The 19,024-nt window shown below is 44.2% G+C and overlaps 2 protein-coding genes across 2 annotated transcripts; both read right to left on the bottom strand.

Moving 5' to 3' along the window:
- Positions 1-9,571: 9,571 nt before the first annotated feature.
- Positions 9,572-13,898, bottom strand: LOC104693501 (protein gar2). Its single transcript, XM_039557055.1, is given in 6 exon segments — positions 9,572-11,264; positions 11,827-11,965; positions 12,739-12,760; positions 12,763-12,919; positions 13,004-13,475; positions 13,507-13,898. Coding segments are annotated over 6 exon segments (1,254 nt in total). The 3' UTR covers positions 9,572-11,192.
- PIGZ (phosphatidylinositol glycan anchor biosynthesis class Z) lies at positions 13,882-18,685 on the bottom strand. The gene is made up of 2 exons (XM_010406133.4): positions 18,559-18,685; positions 13,882-18,133 (listed from the first exon to the last, which is right to left on the bottom strand). Exons 1-2 carry the CDS (start codon positions 18,674-18,676, stop codon positions 16,572-16,574), a joined length of 1,680 nt encoding a protein of 559 aa, XP_010404435.1. The 5' UTR covers positions 18,677-18,685; the 3' UTR covers positions 13,882-16,571.
- Positions 18,686-19,024: the final 339 nt, after the last annotated feature.

The raw sequence follows: 19,024 nt of genomic DNA, 5'->3' as shown, positions 1-19,024 counted from the left end.
CATCCACAAATCAAGTCACAGCAAGGCAGTGATCTGCAGCTTTTCTGTGCCTTCTCCCCAGAAGTTCATATTTCGGCCTTAGCTTCCCATTAGGTGACCTTATGCTTTCCTCATTTTCAGCAGACAAGTCTAGCTTTATCAATTAAATTCTCCCCAGAAGGCACTAACTAGCACTGCTGAGCAAATTATACAGATGCAGAGAAGAGCAATCAAATGTGGTATTATCATCCATGCAGCTTGGAACATAAGCCAAAGAATATATGGGAGAAATTTAAGCAGGAAAGGACATTCTGCTAGCAGGTAAGCTGCTAGTGCAGAGACACTGAAAGAAAACATGGAGAGGAAGCAAAAGTTCATCAAGAAGTCACAATGCTTCAAATTCTAGCATCACTTTCAAAAAACATGTAAATTTCACATGCAAAACTGATTGATAACCTATTCTCACATTAAAACACACTAAACTCCATGTGAACACAAGAAAATACCTTTTTATCACAGATACCCAAACACTGGAACAGGTTGCCCAGAAATGTTGTGGAGTCTCCCTCCTTGGAGATGTTGTTCAAAACTTGGCTGAACACGGCCCTGGGCAACCAGCTTTGTGCTTTGTGTGATCCTGTTGATGTCTGCTTGATACAGGTCAACCAAGGACTGAGATGAACAATTTCAGCTTTTCCTGTTTGATTTATACTGCTACTTTAATCAGATAAATAGAAAGGGAACATTCTGTTTTCCTGATTAAGAATCACATCACAAAGATGCCATCTTTCTCATATTAAGCTATTGTTTAGTCAAATGCATTCAAACAGCCAATTTATTTCAGTGTTCCCAAACTCAAAAGGGATTAAGACCTGATGAAGTGCTTTAAAGACAATGTACCGTCCCTCTGCCAGGTCTCACAGAAGTGATATTGGAGATACCAGATCACTAGCAGAGACGTCCCTTCAGTACAGATCACAGCTGCAAAGGCCCTTAACAAAGGCAACACTTACAAATTCTTAAGCCTTTAACATATAAAAAGGTAACTCACACACAAAAATGAAATGAAATGAAATTAAGCCCCAACAGTTGTGTGAGACTTAAAGATGAGCTTCTGGGGAAGGTATTTCCAAGTTCACTCAAAGTTGTCAAGCAACTGCTGACACATAATGGTGATTCAGAGAAGGCAACTTTTGCTCTTAATGATCCAGACACAACTGTGCTTACAGTGCAGCCTTATTAAACCTGTGCTTACAGTGCAGCCTGCTCTGCACTCTGCTTTGCCGACATATGGCCTCAGCATGCTTCCTGTCACTTTGAATTCTTCCAAGGACAGATGTGGGCTGTGCATTGAAGCTGGTTGTCTCTGTGTTCCCTGCTGCACTCAGAACAGCTGCATTACAGCTGCATACAGCATTTACTACAGGAGGAGAGGAAACAGCCAAATGCTTTTGAGAATGGGACTGGGTCCCTGTCCTTTACAGGAAGGATGCCAGGCTACTTGTGGCAAACTTTGCAACCACAGAAAACAGATAATTTGCTATCAGTAAGTGAATATATACAGCTTAGCCAAGAAACAGGGAAATCTAGCCAAGCATCTAAACCTTTTTCTTCAAGACTTTAACAGTTGACAAGCACTGAAATCCTTTCCTGCAGCATTTAGCAGAAGACGTAAGATGCTTAGCTGGAATTTTTCAAGGAAAGTATGAATCACGCTGCTTTAATAAAAAAATCAACTTGCAATTTCCTGGCTTCGTGGGGAAAAATCAAATATTCAGGTTTCTTTTTAATACACTGATATATTAGGGTACAATGGGGGGGAAAAAAAAAAAAAGATAACAGTTCAGGAATAATGGCTGTCATTCCCACAGATCCCTGTGTTGCAGCTGCTGACGTAAGAGAGTGAAGCCACTGAGTATGGCTCCATATCACAGTTCATGTCCAGAAGTGATACAGCTCAGAGCACCTCTGCTCCTACCAGAGTTAGCCCAGAACCTAATCAGCCTTCCACAAAAACCAAGAGATGCTAGTGAATTTTATAAATGGCAAACAGAACTCAAAAGACAAATGTGCTGTTATGCAGCACAGCAATGTCATTGCTGACATGTATGTTGCATCATCATAACTGATCAACATGGCCCCTTCTTCCCCATTGCAAAGGTGCAACATACCCAGATTATGAAACTGCAAATATAGCAGTAGATGCAAAAAGCTTTTCACTTATAGGTTTATGTCCCTGGTCATAGGACGTTTTCCTTATAAAGAAAATAACCTCACATGTGAAGTTTTAGAAGTTCAAGTGCTCAGCACACTTAGCAAAATATTCTAATGTGTCTCAAATCTAGACTCAGAGATCCTTTTCTCTTAAAAAAATGTCCCCCATATATGACAAAAAAACCTCTGTCCCCCATTCTCCTCCCTGGCCTATACACAGTAATGCCACAAAGGTCTCTGAACTATTTCTTCACCCACCCTGGAGAAAATCAAAGGAAAAGCAGGTCCTCCTTGTGATATATTCAACTAACAAGTTCAGGCCTACTGAAATCAACAGTTATTTCACTCAAAAACTAAGCCGTGAATGCTCTAGAAAACATTGGAATTTCACCAAGGGGGTTTTATGTAATTTTACACATAGCTTTTATTAATTCTTCAATGATTTTTTTAAATGAGCCCAGAAATGGAATGAATAAAGGGTTCAAAAGGAACATTCATCTGGTACAGACTTTCAGGGAACTATTCTGAGATTTTTCTCAACAAATGGAAATACTGTTCATGACCTGAGGGCTTTCTTTAAGGATCATAAATAGAGTATTTCCTATTTGAATGGAACTAGAATTCCTAATGACATAATTATGTTTTATACCTTCCCTCTTTCAATACCTATCTTTGAATCATGTCTGAAAAGCAACAATATAATCCTTACAAATGTGGAACACCTTTCCTCCATTTAAAAGGAAGGCTGAATAGAAATTGATGCTTTATTTCTATCTTTTGTCACCACTATTCCTTTGCAGTTTCAGTCTCTCACATCTCTACTGTAAGTTATACTGTCACTGATAGAAGTTCTGGCAACAACATATTCAGCAATAAAAAAATCTTTAAAAATAATGAATTATTTTAAAATGTTAACACAAAATGCATTTTTATTATATGCTTTCTAAACTAGAAAATCAATTATGCCTTGGAATTTCAAAAATAAATTAAAACTTGCTTTTAAAAAAGCCCTATTACACTATACTTACACTTGACTTTGTTCAGATATGGTGTATTTGGAAATCACAAAGAAGCTAATTTCCTAGGATTGTAACGATATGCAGCTAAGAGAGGAGAATTTCCTTGTTAAATTGCATAGCCCAGTATAAACTTCTGGCTAATATGAAAAAGCAATTCTTGAGAGGCAATTCTGCATTTTATGTGCCCTAACATATTCACTTAAAATCTATTAAAATGTAAAACATTAAAAACCTGAAATATAGATTCCAGTACTCTCACATGAAGTTCAATCCAGACTAAACTTCATGTGGACGTATCCATATATCCACAAAATAATAAAATTCTCCTAGACTTAATAGTTGCATTGCAGCCCCCTTCCTGAACAGAGCAGGCACCTGCCACAACCATTAAAAAAGGGAAATCAGCTTTGCAGCAGCGCCATGCGTGCAGGGAAAAGCACCCAGACATTCTCCACAGAAGGCAGCCACAGTACAGGCTCTGCAGCCTTCACCAGCTGAACACTGACCATCCTTCATATGAGTCAGTCAGACCCACTCTGCTGCAAACCTCCAGTGCAAACAGGCTCTCTGCAGTGCTACCCATCCAGCTCCACTGCCAGAGCCCACCACAACCCTGAGACCTTGAAAGCTTTGGTACTTGCAGCATTCAGCTTTGCATGGTATGTTTGCTCCTCTCTCGGAACAACTCTGTGTCTGGGAATAGTTAATTACCTTCAAATTTGTCAGAAGTTGGAGCCCTGCCTCATTCCTCAATTCTCAGTTCCATATTGTCACCAAGGAGGGCGTTGTGCCTGCCCAGGTGTGCACTGCTTAGGGAGAGCTCCAGCCTGCCCAGCACCTGGCCCAGCCAGGAGGACAGTTCACAGAGCACGAGGAACAGCACCACTCCTTCATGGACATCAAAGTGATTTTGATTTCTAACAGGGAATGAGCCATTCTCACACCTGTTTTAGTTCAATTAAACATCTTTAGGGGAAAATTTATGATTAAACACAGAATCAACACTGTGTCCAGGGACTGTTGATGGACACCACATATTTATTCAGGTTTCCGAGCCTCTTTTAATGTTTAATTGATTTTGCCTTGATAACCATTTTGTGTCTAGAATCTGAATTACTGACAAATCAGCTGGAATCTTCCCTCACCTTTCACATCCTTCCAGGTTTGTGCGCTCTTCTGAAGCAATGCCTTTCCTGTCAAACTCTGTAAACCAAGTAATATTGCTGGCCATCATGGCCTTGGATTCTGAGAAAAATTCTGTCCTGCACGTGATTTTGGACAATTATCCTGAGGAATTTTTAGAATCCCTTTCAAAATGCTCTCATTACTTTTTGTGACACTGTTTTGCTCAGCTTCCCTAACTCACTTTGAGATACAACTCAGGAGTCAATGCTGTTCCCAAAGGCCTTTCAAGAATTTGCCTGGTGTCTCAGCATGTTACATGGTTAGTTTATGGAGAATTAAGTAGACAAAATTCATTAAAACACATCCAGTAATTTAGCACTATGCACACAGATCTCACTGAACTCCATGGGAGATAGAAGTTCCTGACAGGACTGTACCCTATAAAACAATTCATCAAAACATCCACCATGACTCAGGGAGTGGGTGTGAGAGATCTGAGGAACTTTAAAATCTCTCCTGAATGTCCCCCTGGCAAGCTCAGATACCAGCACACACCTGCTCCTAGCATCTGTGCAGGATGGAACTTTTTAAGATTGCTGCTTGAAGGCTTTTTCACATTAATATAAAGATTCCAAAAAGCAAATTCAGCTGGGAATTTAAAGCACAAGCAAAAGTGCAGATTTAATGGGAAGAAGTTCTTTCCAGTTTGTGGAAATATTTTCTTCCTCTTACTGGAGTAAATTCAAAGGGGGGAAAACCCCTACAAAACCCAAATCACACGCCACTCCTTTGCCAGCCTGCACAACCTTTCAGTTCTATGGTGCATGCTGTTGTGAGGCATCCCACACATCAGCAACCTTAAGGCACTCCTAACTCTACTGCTTCAGGACATGTAGAAGACAGTTTAATCAGTCACCAGTCACTTTTGTTTCAAGCAGAATTCTAATATGCAAGAGTTTCTTCAAGAAATGCAGATGCTGCTTTAGCAGACCAGTGAGATGAGATGCTTTCAGAACACATCGTTCCTTCCACAACAGCTCCTCAGCTGACTGAGAATCCTGGCAGCCCTGACTCATCCTGGAGCCAGACGTGGCTTCTCACGACATCTTGTGGCAGCAGGAGCAGCTGACAGGGCCTTTATTTTCAAAAAAGTAATTTAAGATATGAAACAATGATATTACAGAAAATCAAACACACAACAAAAAGGACCAACTCATAATCAATTAATTTGAACAGACTAGCAGCACTTTCTCATAACAGGAAGATTCCCCATAAAATGAAGACACAAAGCATAAAAAATAGGAGCATTATTTTAAAGTAATAAAGTCAGAAAACTGAAACAAAAACACTCTAATGCAATTCAAAGTGCATGTGAGGTACAGATGTACAACTATAATACAAGTATGTATTATTGGCACTTAACATATTCTTACCTATTCTAACTAGAAAATCAGAATTTTCTTTGCACCTTGTTGCTTCCAGGGAGAGATTGGTACAGAAAGGAAAAGCTTCACTGTTCAGAAATGTAATGACAAGGTGACTCAATTAGACTAATTTATTCTGATATTTATGTTGCATGTAACTGGATAAACAGCAAAATAGCAAATCTTATTTCTCATTTGTTTTCAAATTATGTTATGAGAAAAGACGTCTTTTAATTTTACCTGAAAAAACAGAAACTGTGGTTCAATACTATTCTACTTGGAACACATCGGTCCCAGAAAAATTATGAGATGGCCCACCTTGAAAAGGAAATCAGAAACAGCTCCAATTAAATAAATTAAACCCAACAAAATTACTTTAAATCACAGTCTTCTTTTCACAAACATACTCATCAAGGCACACAAGAAAGATGTCTTCCCAGTCATTAACTGAGTAAACCTTAATTCACATTGTTTTTTGACGGAAGGTATTTCACTTTTTCTCTATGCAACTTGGTGTCAGAAATCCTGACTCAGCCCTTCATACAGCCTCTGGAACTGTGGCAGTTTTTCCGGTCAGGGCAGAAACAACTGGCTTTGTCTAGACTTGGTAGGAGGATAACAGAACAAAATACAAGCAGGTTTTATGTAGTCAGAGATGAGCACTGGAGGACAAAGAGAAAGATTCTGGGAGGAATATTCAAGCAGGACTGCAACTCTTACTGAACAGGTGTGAAAGGGTTTTCAAAAGCATTTGCTGGAGCACCTTCAAAGCAATAAAATCCTACACCAGGAATAACTCGTATTTGTCCAAATGTGAAAAAAAATAATAATCGACATTTCACTCAGGTCATGCACACTGGGATTACTGCACCTACTTGTGTGTCTACTTTACTCTCACCTGTTACTGTGCTGTGAAACATATTAGTTAGCAAAGACAGCCCTGCCAGCACGAGGACTGAGGAGACCAAGCACCTCATCCACCACAGGCTTGTCATACACAGCATCAGCCTCCTATGAATCAGACAAAAAATTTTTAAGATTAAATAAAAGGGCACTTTCCCAGAGGGATACTCAGAAGCAACAGACATTTAAGCCTGCAAAGTCCCTGAAGGACTACTGTGACTCTACAGAAACAAACCAGACATTTAAAACCCTGCCTAACTTCTTGTCAAGCTGCAGACATTTACTTTGTGTGCAATAGAGAACTTCAATTTATAACCTGCTAGAGACTGAAAAACAGACTGTTGGCACAAGATCTGCTGGCACAATAACACAAACTACAATTAATGTGAGATTGTGAAACACGGATTGGGTATCTTAGAGTCAAGCCCTCCTCCAATATCATGGGTGTGCTTTGGCAAGATCCAAAGAGGTTGCTGGGAGCAGGGAGAGAAGTCACCACACACCACTGCATATCACAATCCAGTGGAAAAGGTAATTAAGCTGTTGCTAAACAGAGATAACAGCAATGGGCTACAAACCTGCAAATCCTGACCTCCGTTTGCCTCCACTCTGAGAAATGGTCTACAGATTAAAATTATCTCCTTGATGAAAATCACGTTTTTAGTCATTTCTACAACCAAATCAAAGTAAAATCTCGACGGCACAACTGCAGCCCCTGCCCCGCGCCGCTCCCAGCAGCTGCCCCCCTCGTCACCAGAGAGGGCCACCGACACCTCACCGGAGCTGCCCCTCGGGTGCTCCACGCTCAAACTTCATCTTCCCGCTGAAGGAAACGCTCACGTCACATCTGAACTCACCAGCTACTCCAAGCTGCAAAGACGACTCCGGCTTCCTATTTATCTTTTTTTTTTTTTTTTTCTGGAAAGAACCCAAATAGACACTCAAATGGCCTTCAGGTAGAAGCTAAAATAATCTTGGAGAATATTACTTCAGTGAAGTAAAGCACATCTTTGTCTCAGAAAGCAGGTTGGGAAGCAGAATGGCAGGAAGGTGATCCTCAAAAATTATGGAAGCCTGACACAAGAACTGATCTCTCCTGCTTTCAGAAAGGAGTTTCTCAAGGTCAGCAAACTTTCTTCTCGTGCAACTTTTTCCTCTACTGGCAGGGTGCAAAATACTTCCTACCTTTGTGCAGCTACACGGTCTTAATGTACAAATACTATCATTTTATGGATTCAAAACCACAATGTTTGGAAGCCCAGGACACTCTCTCCACCATCTCTCATTTTTCAGTACACTACCTGCAGTGGGTAAGGCCCCATATTCACCTGAAAGTACCAAATACACTCAGCTAGGAGCAGAAACCTGAAACTGCAAAGAAAAATGTACACCTTAATTTGTCTTCATTTATATGCTCTGGCATAAGGTACAATTTGTGCTTTAGAAACGCAAATAAACAACAGTTTATGAGCAGGTCAGTCCCTGTGGATTGCATTCCTTTGACTAGAATTGTCTTTCATCTAGAGATGAAACCATGTACAAACTATGTCAATTTTAGTAGTTTTCATAAATTTTTACCTTCACAAGAAGCCTAATCCGACAGGATGTGGAAGATGAAGTGCTGGATACTAGCTGAAATTGTTTCAGTATTTTTTTCAGAACTGTCTGTGTAGAAAGAACTATTAACACCAACAGCTGTTGTGCATGCACCAACCTGAGCAGGAACATGTCTGCTGCACCAAGCAGTGAAGTAACCTAACACACAGACCACCTTGGAATGAGCCTGCAGTGAGACACTGCTAATGGGATTATTTTGTCAGTCATTGGAAACAAATGCCTCTAATGCTTTTACACTCCACTCATTTTGCCCTGTAATACCAAGATTCAAATGCTGTGAATACAAATCTTACTTGCAGCCATTGCTGCCTAAGAGAGGCATGTAAATCACCCTATGAGCCTGCACCAGTCTGAGGGAGAGACTGAAGCTGTCACTGCTTTAATTTCTAACAGCCTCCCTTCCATCAAGGCATATCTAAGTTTACACTCATATTCTTAGCTGCTGTTTTTCTTTATGGATACAATTCCATAAAAGTAGCTAATTAAGATGAAAAAGTACCTAGAAACACTAACACAGAGCTTGAACTTCCACGAAAGCGCTCTTAATTGTAATGAAGTAGCATGTCCAAGAAGCATGGGAGATTCTGTCCTTCTGAGACAATCTAATCACACTGTACCAGCATGTCAGAAAGCTTCCAGAGGAAGTTTCAAAAACTTGATTCAGTTCCTTTCATTAAACACTAGGTTCAGCAGACCCAGATCTCATTTCAATTAGGGAAGGCAACAATCAAACCATGTTCAATTTCCTCTATATGAGCTTTTGAGATTCTAAGAGTTCACATGACACATCATGTGGTTTTAACTCCCATTTTGATTGGTATCTCTCTCAAAACAGAAAATCTCACTTTAAAATAGACTCTTTCCAGACCCGTTGCACATAAGCAGCAAAGAACAGTAATTGTTGTGACAATCTTATTACCACCTCCATTTCATTTGAGAATTACTGTCTGGCAGTACTTACAATAAAAAACAATTTTAAACCTCATTTTTGTAAGGAAGATCACCTAGAAAACTACTTGTTACACACCAAAGACTTTCACATTTACTTCACTATCAGTACACAATTTCTGTCCTGTAACCCAAAGAAATCCAAACCAGAATGAAGAGCATTAACCAAACACCTTTCAGAATTCCAGTAAGAAATGAATAAGGCTGAAAATCCAGTCAAAGGGAAAGAATATTCATTCTCTCCATCTTAAAAGAGACTAAAACAAAGGATGTGGCCAAGAGTCTGAATACAGCTCCTTTCTGAATACAACTGATTCTGTAAAAAAAAAAAAAAGAGTAACAAACCATTTTAATGTTGCAGCTTTATTTAAAAGAAAGTGACTTTAGAGTTTTTGGCAACACATTTTTTATACAAAGTTGATACAATGAAAAATAAACTTCAGCAATGTTCTAGAGCAGATTACAGGCTGTAAACTCAGAATAAAATGTATTGTATTGGAAAAGATAACTTTGTTCCAAGTCTTGTTTGCAGACCAGTGCTAAGTGATCCCAAAAATCTAGCTTTACTGTACATGCCAAAAAACCTCAAAGCCCACCCAAAACCACATTTCCTAAGTAAGCAGTTGTTCAATCTGGTTTTGCAACCTAAAGTAACAGTTGTGACTAACTGTACACAAGAAACACATCAAGATTTCCTAAATACCTTCAGTGAGTAAAAGTCAACTTCCACATACCCTTAAAAGTTTCTAAGAAGTCATGGACAACAAGGTATTTGGACAAACCTTTATGAATGGCCACTCACATGGAACTCAGAAGTCCATGAAGAAATTCCAAAGCCCTGTAACAGTTCCTTTTAAACGATTTCATTTCAGCAGGTCAATTTCATTGATCTTGGGATCACATTTTTTAAACTTATGTCTGCAGTACACCAAAATTCCAACATATCAATAAGCATTATGAACAGGATCCAGTGGGGAAATAAAAAAACCAAAACCCAACAAGCTACACAATCCTGAAATTTTTTTTTTGCCATTCTTATCACATGCTCAGTAGAAAGTTTTGGGCTCCTCCCAAAACTCTTTTGTTACTATTTTTAATTTGTCTGAAATCAAGTTTCTCAAATAGAAAACCTATTTTGGGAAGAAACTTTCTCATTATAACCCCAGGTCCTCAAACACCCCATTTTGGGGGTGATTTGGCTTCATGCACCCCTTACAGGCACAGGGAAGATATTACCCTCAAACATTAAGGCTGTAGAGAGCTACCAGACAGGGCAAAATACTAATACTCAAACTGTGAAATAACAGCTACTGTAATTCTTATATTTGCTGTTTTCTGTCATGCAATCACAATTATACTTTGGAGAAGACTGCAGAGGTGTGTTTCCTGCTCTCTTCTTACTTTGTGAGTCCTGAACTCAATCTGATTTGTTTTATTATGTCTGTTCATTTAATGTTCTAGGAACAGCACCAGTGAAAAAGGATACTAAACCAGTAGCCCCAGAAAATCTGCAACTAAAGTCTTCCCTAGAAATTGAAAAATTTCCTTAGAAATTCCACTTCCTTTTCAGGCTCTTTGCCTTTTCTTTCATCTGTGAAACATCCACCAATCATCCTTTATCATTGCTCTCCACCCTGTGATACCAATGTAAACAAAACCCAGTGGCAGAATAATCAAGTTTTGCCAGAGAAGAAAAAAGCACCATAACATTACATCTTTGTTCCTTTCAGTAAGTTACAGCAGCATGTCGAGACCAAAGCCCCAGGCATTCTAATGCTTAAAGCCTTGCTCCCAGGTCCTCTGCAACGCTTTGGACCCTGGTATTAAAACAGAAGAGGTATTGAACATAGGATGTGCTCACAGAAACATGAATAGGAGTTTCTGTGAATACATGTGCCACAGACCTACTTTGTGCCTGGGGACATTCACAATGCAGATTTGGTTCTCTTGTGAGGCTGAGGAGTCACTGGCACTGAACAGTTTTGCCATAGCCACCTCTTCCAGCATCATAGTCTTGCCGATACTCATCTCGGACCTTACGAAGGAGGGAGAAAGGGAAGTCCAGTAAAGACAAGGAAAAACAATTTCTCAAAATTGTTACACCATTAGAATACAGTTATACTGACATCACAACATGTAAGTGGCTACACAGAGCTGACTGACAAAACAGAAGCGCATCACGCAGAAGCCCAGAACAGCATATCCCAACTTCCTCTTTAATTGTGTCTGGGGACACAGTCCAAGCAAGGATAGCCAGCCTTGGGCTTCGGCAGTACAACACTGCCACCTGCTCCACCTGGGGTAAGCCAGCTGCTGTCCTGTGTGTTCCTGACAGCCCCTTACATTTTCTGGGCTTACTTGTAAGTATTATCTCCCCAGGAAGCTAAGAGTTGTTTCTGCAAGTACTTTTAGTGAAATATATGAAAGAGTTATTTATTCTCATTGGATTACACTGCCATTGATCAGATGTGTTCCAGTGTTATCTTAAACAATGACCCCTAAGTTGCTATTTCTGAAATTGTTCTGTGCTCATTCAAAACCAAGAAGTTTGGCAAAGTCATCATTCCCTTAAAACCCCAGGCAGTACAACAACCTACCTGTCCCCCTGATCTTCCACGGCCATACTGCCTACCCTCCTTAAATCCTGCATCCCAGTCTGTCCTTATGATCCTGTCGTCAAGTCTGGTCCCGTTTATGTATCTCATTGCATTTTCAGCATCTCCTCTAGCATAATACCTTAGAATAGGTTAATGAAAAAAATGGACTTCTACTTTCAACACATGGAAAAAAGAACAATATGAAATGAGCTACAAAACCAAGTCTTTGCTTTAACCAGGTTCCTGCTCAGTTACTTCAAAAAGCAATCGCTTTTATGAAGCTACACCAGCTGAGAAAACTGCTAGTGAAAGGCAGGAACGTGCAGGAATTCAAGCATCAAAAACGCATGTATTGGATTAAGTTTGTCAATTACGCTGACATTTAACAACACAAAGCTCTACTGCTAATGAGTGGGAAGCCCCAGGTATGCTCCATTCATGCTGCAAAGTTCCACCATTCTGGTGAATTCACTAGAACCAGTAACAGAATGATCCTCAGAAACGTGCACATAATGAAGTCACGTGACAAGCATGAAAGATGCCAACAGAAACTTTACAAGTATGTGTGTACAAAAAGAAAGACCTTTTTACCTCGGCACGGAGAATATGAATTTACTGCAGAGGTCAACTACCTAAGGCATGTCTGCGTTAAAGTATCAAAGCGAAAGCAATCTGTTAACCCCGCTCGACATGCAGTGCATGTTCGAATCGCAGAATCATGGTTGGAAAAGACCTGAAAGATCATCAAGTCCAACCGTGAGCCCAGCATTGCCCTCTTTCACCAGGGTCTCCCACAGACCCTTTAGCAAACGATTAATTTTATCCTCGGAGAGCTCTCCCGCGACGCAGGGCCCGCAGTGCAGAGCAGTTCACCCACACCCTGACCGCTCCTGCCGCCCCGCACAAGGATACTCCACGAAGCAGAAGCCGCAGGCGTTTTCTTCACTTTGTCCAGCCCCATGATGACCTTCTTGATGTCGCCGCTTTTCCCGAAGAGCTCGTGGATCTGCTCCTCGGTGGTGTAGAAGGACAGGTTCCCCACGTAAAGCGTGCAGCTCTTCCTCAGGAGGCGCTCCTGGTCGTACCGCGTCCCCTGGGCCGCAAGGACACAGCGTTACTTCACGGCCCGGCCCGGCCCGGCCGGACCGCGCGGCGCCCGCCCCCGGCCACTGCTCACCCGGAAGTGCTGGTCTCGGTACTGGCTGAGCTCGGCGTAGGAGTCGCTGCGCAGGATGCTCAGCGTTCCGCCGGAGCTCATGGCGGCGCCGCCCGATCCGGCCGAGGCCAGCCCAACCCAGCAGGCCCGGCCGGGTCCTACCCAGCCCAGGACCGACCGACACCACGCAGCCCGGCCGCCCCTTGGCGCCCTCCCGCGCCCCGCGCACGCGCCCCGCGCACGCGCCGCCGGCCGCGCAGCCAATGGCGAGGCGGTGCGCGGCTCTCGCGAGTGCGGCGGCGGGGCGCGCGGCACCTCTCGCGAGAGGCGCGGGGGCCCTGTGCGTGGGGACGCTCGGGCGCCGGGTCTCGCGAGAGTGGTGGTCATGGCGCTGCTGCGGGCGCTGTTGCTGCTGCTGTCCAGCCCGCGGCTCGTGGAGCGGCTCTCGGAGTCGCGGCCCATCCGCGCCGCCGCCCGGGTCACCGCCGCCGCCCTCACCCGCGGCCAGCGCGACCTGGCCCCACGCTTGCTTCGCCTGCGCGACGCCTTTCTCGCCGAGCTCAAGGACGGCGCCCGTGCGCGGGGTGGCCGTGGCCGCGCGGGCCGGGCCGCGGTGGCCGCCCCGGCTCAGCGCCGTGATCGCCGCTTCGAGCGGGAGGCAGCTGCGGACAGCGCTGGGGAGGAGACGGGAACCGCCGCCGCTCTCCTGCGCCGAGCGCTCGAGCACACGGAGTGTGTTGGAGCCGGCGGGTGAAGGGCCCCGGGCGCTGGTGACAGCGGGGCCCCGGCAGCCGCTCCGGACCCCGGCGGTGCCCGGGCTGTGGATGGCGAGCTGCGGACTGGACGGTGCGTTCCACATCGCATGGCCTGAAACGACTCCTCCGGAAAGCATGAACACGGGAAGCTGCTCCTCCATCCATCGGTGTGATGGATTTCCATTTCAAAGACAGTATACACGTTCCACGGTTCTCAGGAACAAGCAGACTCACGTAATAATCATCCACAATGCTGTGAAGATTGTCACTTTTAGGTGCTTGATAAGAAACTTGAAATAAAACCACAATTCTCACGGGAGTACCTGTAACAATGTCTGTGTATACAGCAGTAATACTCTATATTTGATACAATTTTGTTCCCAAAAGGGTTTTAAGTGTTGATGATGATGGACAGGATAATGGACATCTTACAGGGGGGTAAAAGAAATTCAGTAGCTATCCTAAAAGCACACCTCAAGTCTATTGTAGCAAGAAGGGTTTACAGGGAAAATAAATGACCAATAGAGCCACCCTACATATAAAGGGAAATACAGATATGTAATGGAAAAGGATGCATTCATCATGTGTAATGCATTGGGGAGGTTTGCTTAAGATGCTGGATCTGATGACATCTATGACACTACAGCAGTTAACCTTCCTTCAGAGCATGTTTCACGGTTTGATCCAGCTGAGTAGAGGCTCAATTAACTGGGGAGGGTCACTTCTGTTACTTGTATCATTCCAGGTGAGAACAACCTTGTACATTGTCTGAGATACAGTTTCCTGCACTGCTGGTAAAATTAAACCCTCACCAACAAAGACAGGTAGATGTGCATGGATGGAGAAACTCCATCTACAGTGTAAATTGTAACGGTCTGGGTGGTGAGACAAAAGCAGTATATTGTCAATCTGAGCTGGTACTTTTAGTCCAGGTTCCCTTGCTGGCTCTATGCAGGTTTACCTGTGCAGTGGTAGAGCAGTCATCATCCTATGGGAATGGTGCTCCATTACATCCCCCAAGAGTTTCAAGATGTTCCCCACTCAGACTGCCAGAATTCTTAAGTTTTATGAAAATAATTATCAAGACTAAGGTTGTTCAAGAAAGCTGAAAATGGGAAGCTGGACATGGAGTACCAGCTGTGGCACACAGTTGTATCATCCCAGTGTAAGAGAGCAAAAAGAAAATTAACTTTGAAAATACATTAGCTGTCACAATGCTTTCACAACTACTTACACTACTTTGTGAGTCACCAGTACAAACAGACAGGTACCTCCTCTCCCCCTGACTTCCCCCAAACACACCCCCTTAATTTACAGGCAGGTCAGCAATGAGGAATGAAGGATGTGGGTGAACATACAGGGAATGCAACACAAAATGCTTTACAAGAGAACAAGAGCTATGTTCCCTAAACATCTAGGTCATACCTATAGGTTGGAAAATACAGGCAAATCCCTCGCACATTGATTTTTCCTAGCTTCTCTTTAGAGCCTGGCATCAACCTGTATTATTCTTGTCTCTGTTGAAAACCTGTCTCTTAAGACCTTATGTAAGGTTGAGTGGGTGAAGAACTGCCAAAAGCATTACCACCTTTGTGAGCAGAAATAATTCAGATGTCAGATTTGTTTCAGAGAGAGAGGCTTGATCTACAATGCATGTGCCAAGTCAGGATGTTTTGGATCCAGAAGTTCACCCAGGCAAAACCAAAGATTGTAGGTCATTCTGTGCTATTGAGCATATACACCATGGTCAGCTGAAGCCCAGTTCTTGGTGTCCAGTCTAAAAGGAGACTGCTCTCCAGTGGAAAGCCAGGATATGAGCTGTCATTCCCACTGAGCTGATTTAATGGAGAGCAGTTACTGCAAGGGGAGGGGGCGCAGGGGATGCGGCTCCTCCCTCGGGGCTGCCTTCCCTCCACGGCGCCGGAATCGAGGGATTCTGCTCTGTGGTGAGCCCGTTCAGAGATTCTTCTGGTCCAATGGCATGAAGGATTAAATCCCTCCCAGTTACCCGCTTTCTGCCTGCGCAGCTCCTCAATCCAGCTCCCGCAGGACCTCTGCCGGAGTGACAGTCGTGACAGAGCAGCAGGAGGGAGCGCCCGACCTGCAGCCGCGGAACCTCGGACACGCTTGATGCCATCACAGCGCTGTCCTCCCGAGCTGCCCGGGGCGGTACGTGGGTAGCACGTTCACGAGGATCGAACTGTGGCAAGGAAGGCTAAACAGGCAAAGCTTGGATTTTAGGATTTAGCACAAGTACTTAGGCTGAAGCATCTTCCATGTTCTAAATCAGATTCTGCCAGATCAGTGCTGGGGATTTTTCAAGACGGACCCACCCAAGGCAGTGGTACAGTACTGTGACTGCAGTCTGGTCTAATGAATTTTAAAGAGCATAAAATAAAAGATTACTGAGTCAGACCAGTTTTTTTCTAGCCCTGTAACCTCTCTCCAGCAGCTGAATTAATACCTATTATCAGTAAACACCCCGCAGTCCCCAAACCCTGTCAGAGATTATAAGAGCTTTCAAAAATAAATCTCACATGGAAACAGCTACACTTCAATCACAGTTTTGGGGGACTCTGATTTCATCCCCTCTCATCAGGAGAATTACAAAAGTTCATATGAAACACCACAGGGCTGAATAAGTCAAATTTAAAGCAGGTTCTATCCAGAACTGGCTACCCTAAGAGCATGAGGAATGGGAATAAAGAGATGTGGGAGAGCTCCCAGTGCCACTGCTGGTGCTGAAAGGGGGGTGTGTGAAGGAGGAAGGTCTCACAGCACCATCAGACAGCACCCAAATAAAGTAAAAACCTAAAACTTTGTTCTCCTAAAATCTAAAGGCTCTGATGATCTCTGTTTAGCTCAAGGATGTAAAGTCCTAACTGACTCCTCCAATTTCCACTGGATAGGACAGGTATTCGTGGTGGGTCTTCCATTGATAAGTGAGGAAATATCAAAGTCTCATTCCTGAATGAGACACCACACTTTGTAATTGTGGCTCTGACCGTACCAGGGATTATAATAAAGATGTGACAGTCGCTGCAGGTAAAATTGCTTGCTTGCTCCTCTACTGTCTGGCAGAGGGTTTCTTCTCCAGACCCAGCCATGTCAATGACTTCCACATGCATGTCTGTCTTCTTGATATTGAGCAGAGACCTTGGAGGCATGTAGGTGTGCGCAAAGAGCAGAGTGTAGTGCCGTGGATAGCTTGAGGACGCTGGAGAATGGATGAGCTGCTCCAAGTGAAACAAACAGGGAATCAGCCCTCCCTGGTGTAAGCATCCGAACAGAAGGGCCCCCAGAAGATTGAACAGAACAAGGAGGAGTTTCCATTTCACAGCTCTGTTCGGTGATGAGCTGAACAGGACCAACGGCAGGATAAGAGGGATGAGAAACCGAGGCTCCTGGTGACTGAACAGGGAGAGAAATGCCAAAGGAACAAAATAAAACAGCAGCAATGTTGGACTGCCCTCGGAATGCATCAACAGCCCAGGTGGCCCACGGTAACACCATCTGACCGGCATTAATTGATGGACGTATTTCTTTAGCATTTTAAAGCCAGCACCAATGGCCAGAATATGTAAGATCCCAAACAGCATTACTCCATTGACCGTAAAATGTGTAACTCGTGGGTGACTTCCATGCAGTGCAAGATTATGAGGATTAAGATTATAGCTGAGAAAATTGAAGGGGGTTACTACCATTTTCTCATGTAACTGAGCTATTACATCAATTAGGCTGCTCTTGTTAGTGCTGTAGAAGTTGTCTAAGCTCACGGAGGTAAAATAGAAGGTGTCAGCAGTTATGAAAACAATAGCAGTAAAACATGCACATAGGATAAGCTTCAAAAAGTGGTTTATGAGAGTTTTAATGCTCTTTTGAGAGTCAACAATTAAACTGGCCCAGTAAAGCAGGGGCATTAAAGCAAATGCCAGAAAGGTTGGCCTGTTGAAAAACCCAGCAGTTGTTATGACACCTATGAGAGAGCTGCTTGTAGGCTCTGCTGAGCTGCCACTGGACTTTTTTGAAGAAACCAGTACCATGAGAAGAGCAAAGAGGAGTCCTTCAAGTGTGTTGGTAAACGTTCTTGTATAAAACACCAGTGTGACATATGATCCAGCAAGAAGTACCAGCGCTTTCCATGGATCTGCTCCCCAGAAAGGAGCTAATCGATAAACACTGTAGTCGAGTATGAAAGAAAAGATTGTAAAGAGCAGGCGAGGAGATACAAGAAGAGTGTAGCTGTTGATGCAACTTGAACATATGTCCAACTGCTGCAAAGACTTGATCACCCAGTATGTAACTCCTGATGTCATTAAAGGGAAAACAACTGTTCTGCAAGGAGAGCTGGAAAGGAACTCCCATGGATAATAGACCTGTAGGTTTAAAATATCTCCTATAAAGGGAGAGAAAAAGAAAAATACATACATAAATAACATTTTATTCAGTAATTCAGCATTGGGGATCCTACTTGGTATAACAGGCATCACAATACAGAGCAACTCCTAAACTTTTAAGACTGGCGTCAATCTTGACATGTCTAGGAGTGTACCATTCATTTCCACAAAGCATCGAGAAGCCTGTCACGGTAATGTAGTTCGAGGCGTCACTCGCTGTGGACAGCACAGAGCAGGAACCCACCCACCCGGCCAGCCCTGCAGATCCTCTCCTGCCCGGCTTGCGGGACGCGCTGTGTCACGGAGCGGGATCCCTCGGGAACACCCATCCGCCCGGCGATGCGGGACACGGTGCCCGTGGCTGTGCGGCTTCGCGTCCCCTCGAGCCAGCGCGGGACCACCCCGTCCCGGGCGCACGCCTTACCTGCCATGACCTCGGGTGCCTGGAAGAACTCGTCGGGGTGCAGGTACCCGCTCTGCGGCAGGAGGCACCAGCCCGCTCGCAGCGCCGCCAGCAGCGCCCACAGCGCCCGCGCCACCATGGCGGACCCGGCCCCTCACATCGCACCGCCAGGGGGCGCGCGGCCCACGGACGAGGCTCCGCAGCGGGAGCCCGGCGCGCATGCGCACGGCCCCCCGCCGGCTGACACTCAGGGAATCCGGGATCAATGGGCTGGAAACGAGTCGGGGATCATCGAGTGCCACCCCTGACCCAACGCCACCGTGTCAACCACACCATGGCACGCAGCGCCACGTCCAGCCTTTCTTTAAACACCCCCAGGGACAGTGACTCCACCACCTCCCGGGCAATCCGTTCCAGTGTCTAATCACCCTTTCTGTGAAATCCTCCTGATGTCCAACCTGAGCTCCCGTGGCACAGTTTGAGAGTT

Source organism: Corvus cornix, chromosome 9, assembly GCF_000738735.6.
Source record: "Corvus cornix cornix isolate S_Up_H32 chromosome 9, ASM73873v5, whole genome shotgun sequence".
NCBI lineage: Eukaryota > Metazoa > Chordata > Aves > Passeriformes > Corvidae > Corvus > Corvus cornix.
The sequence above is the reverse complement of the archived record's forward strand: the minus strand, read 5'-3'. Positions and strand labels throughout refer to the sequence as shown.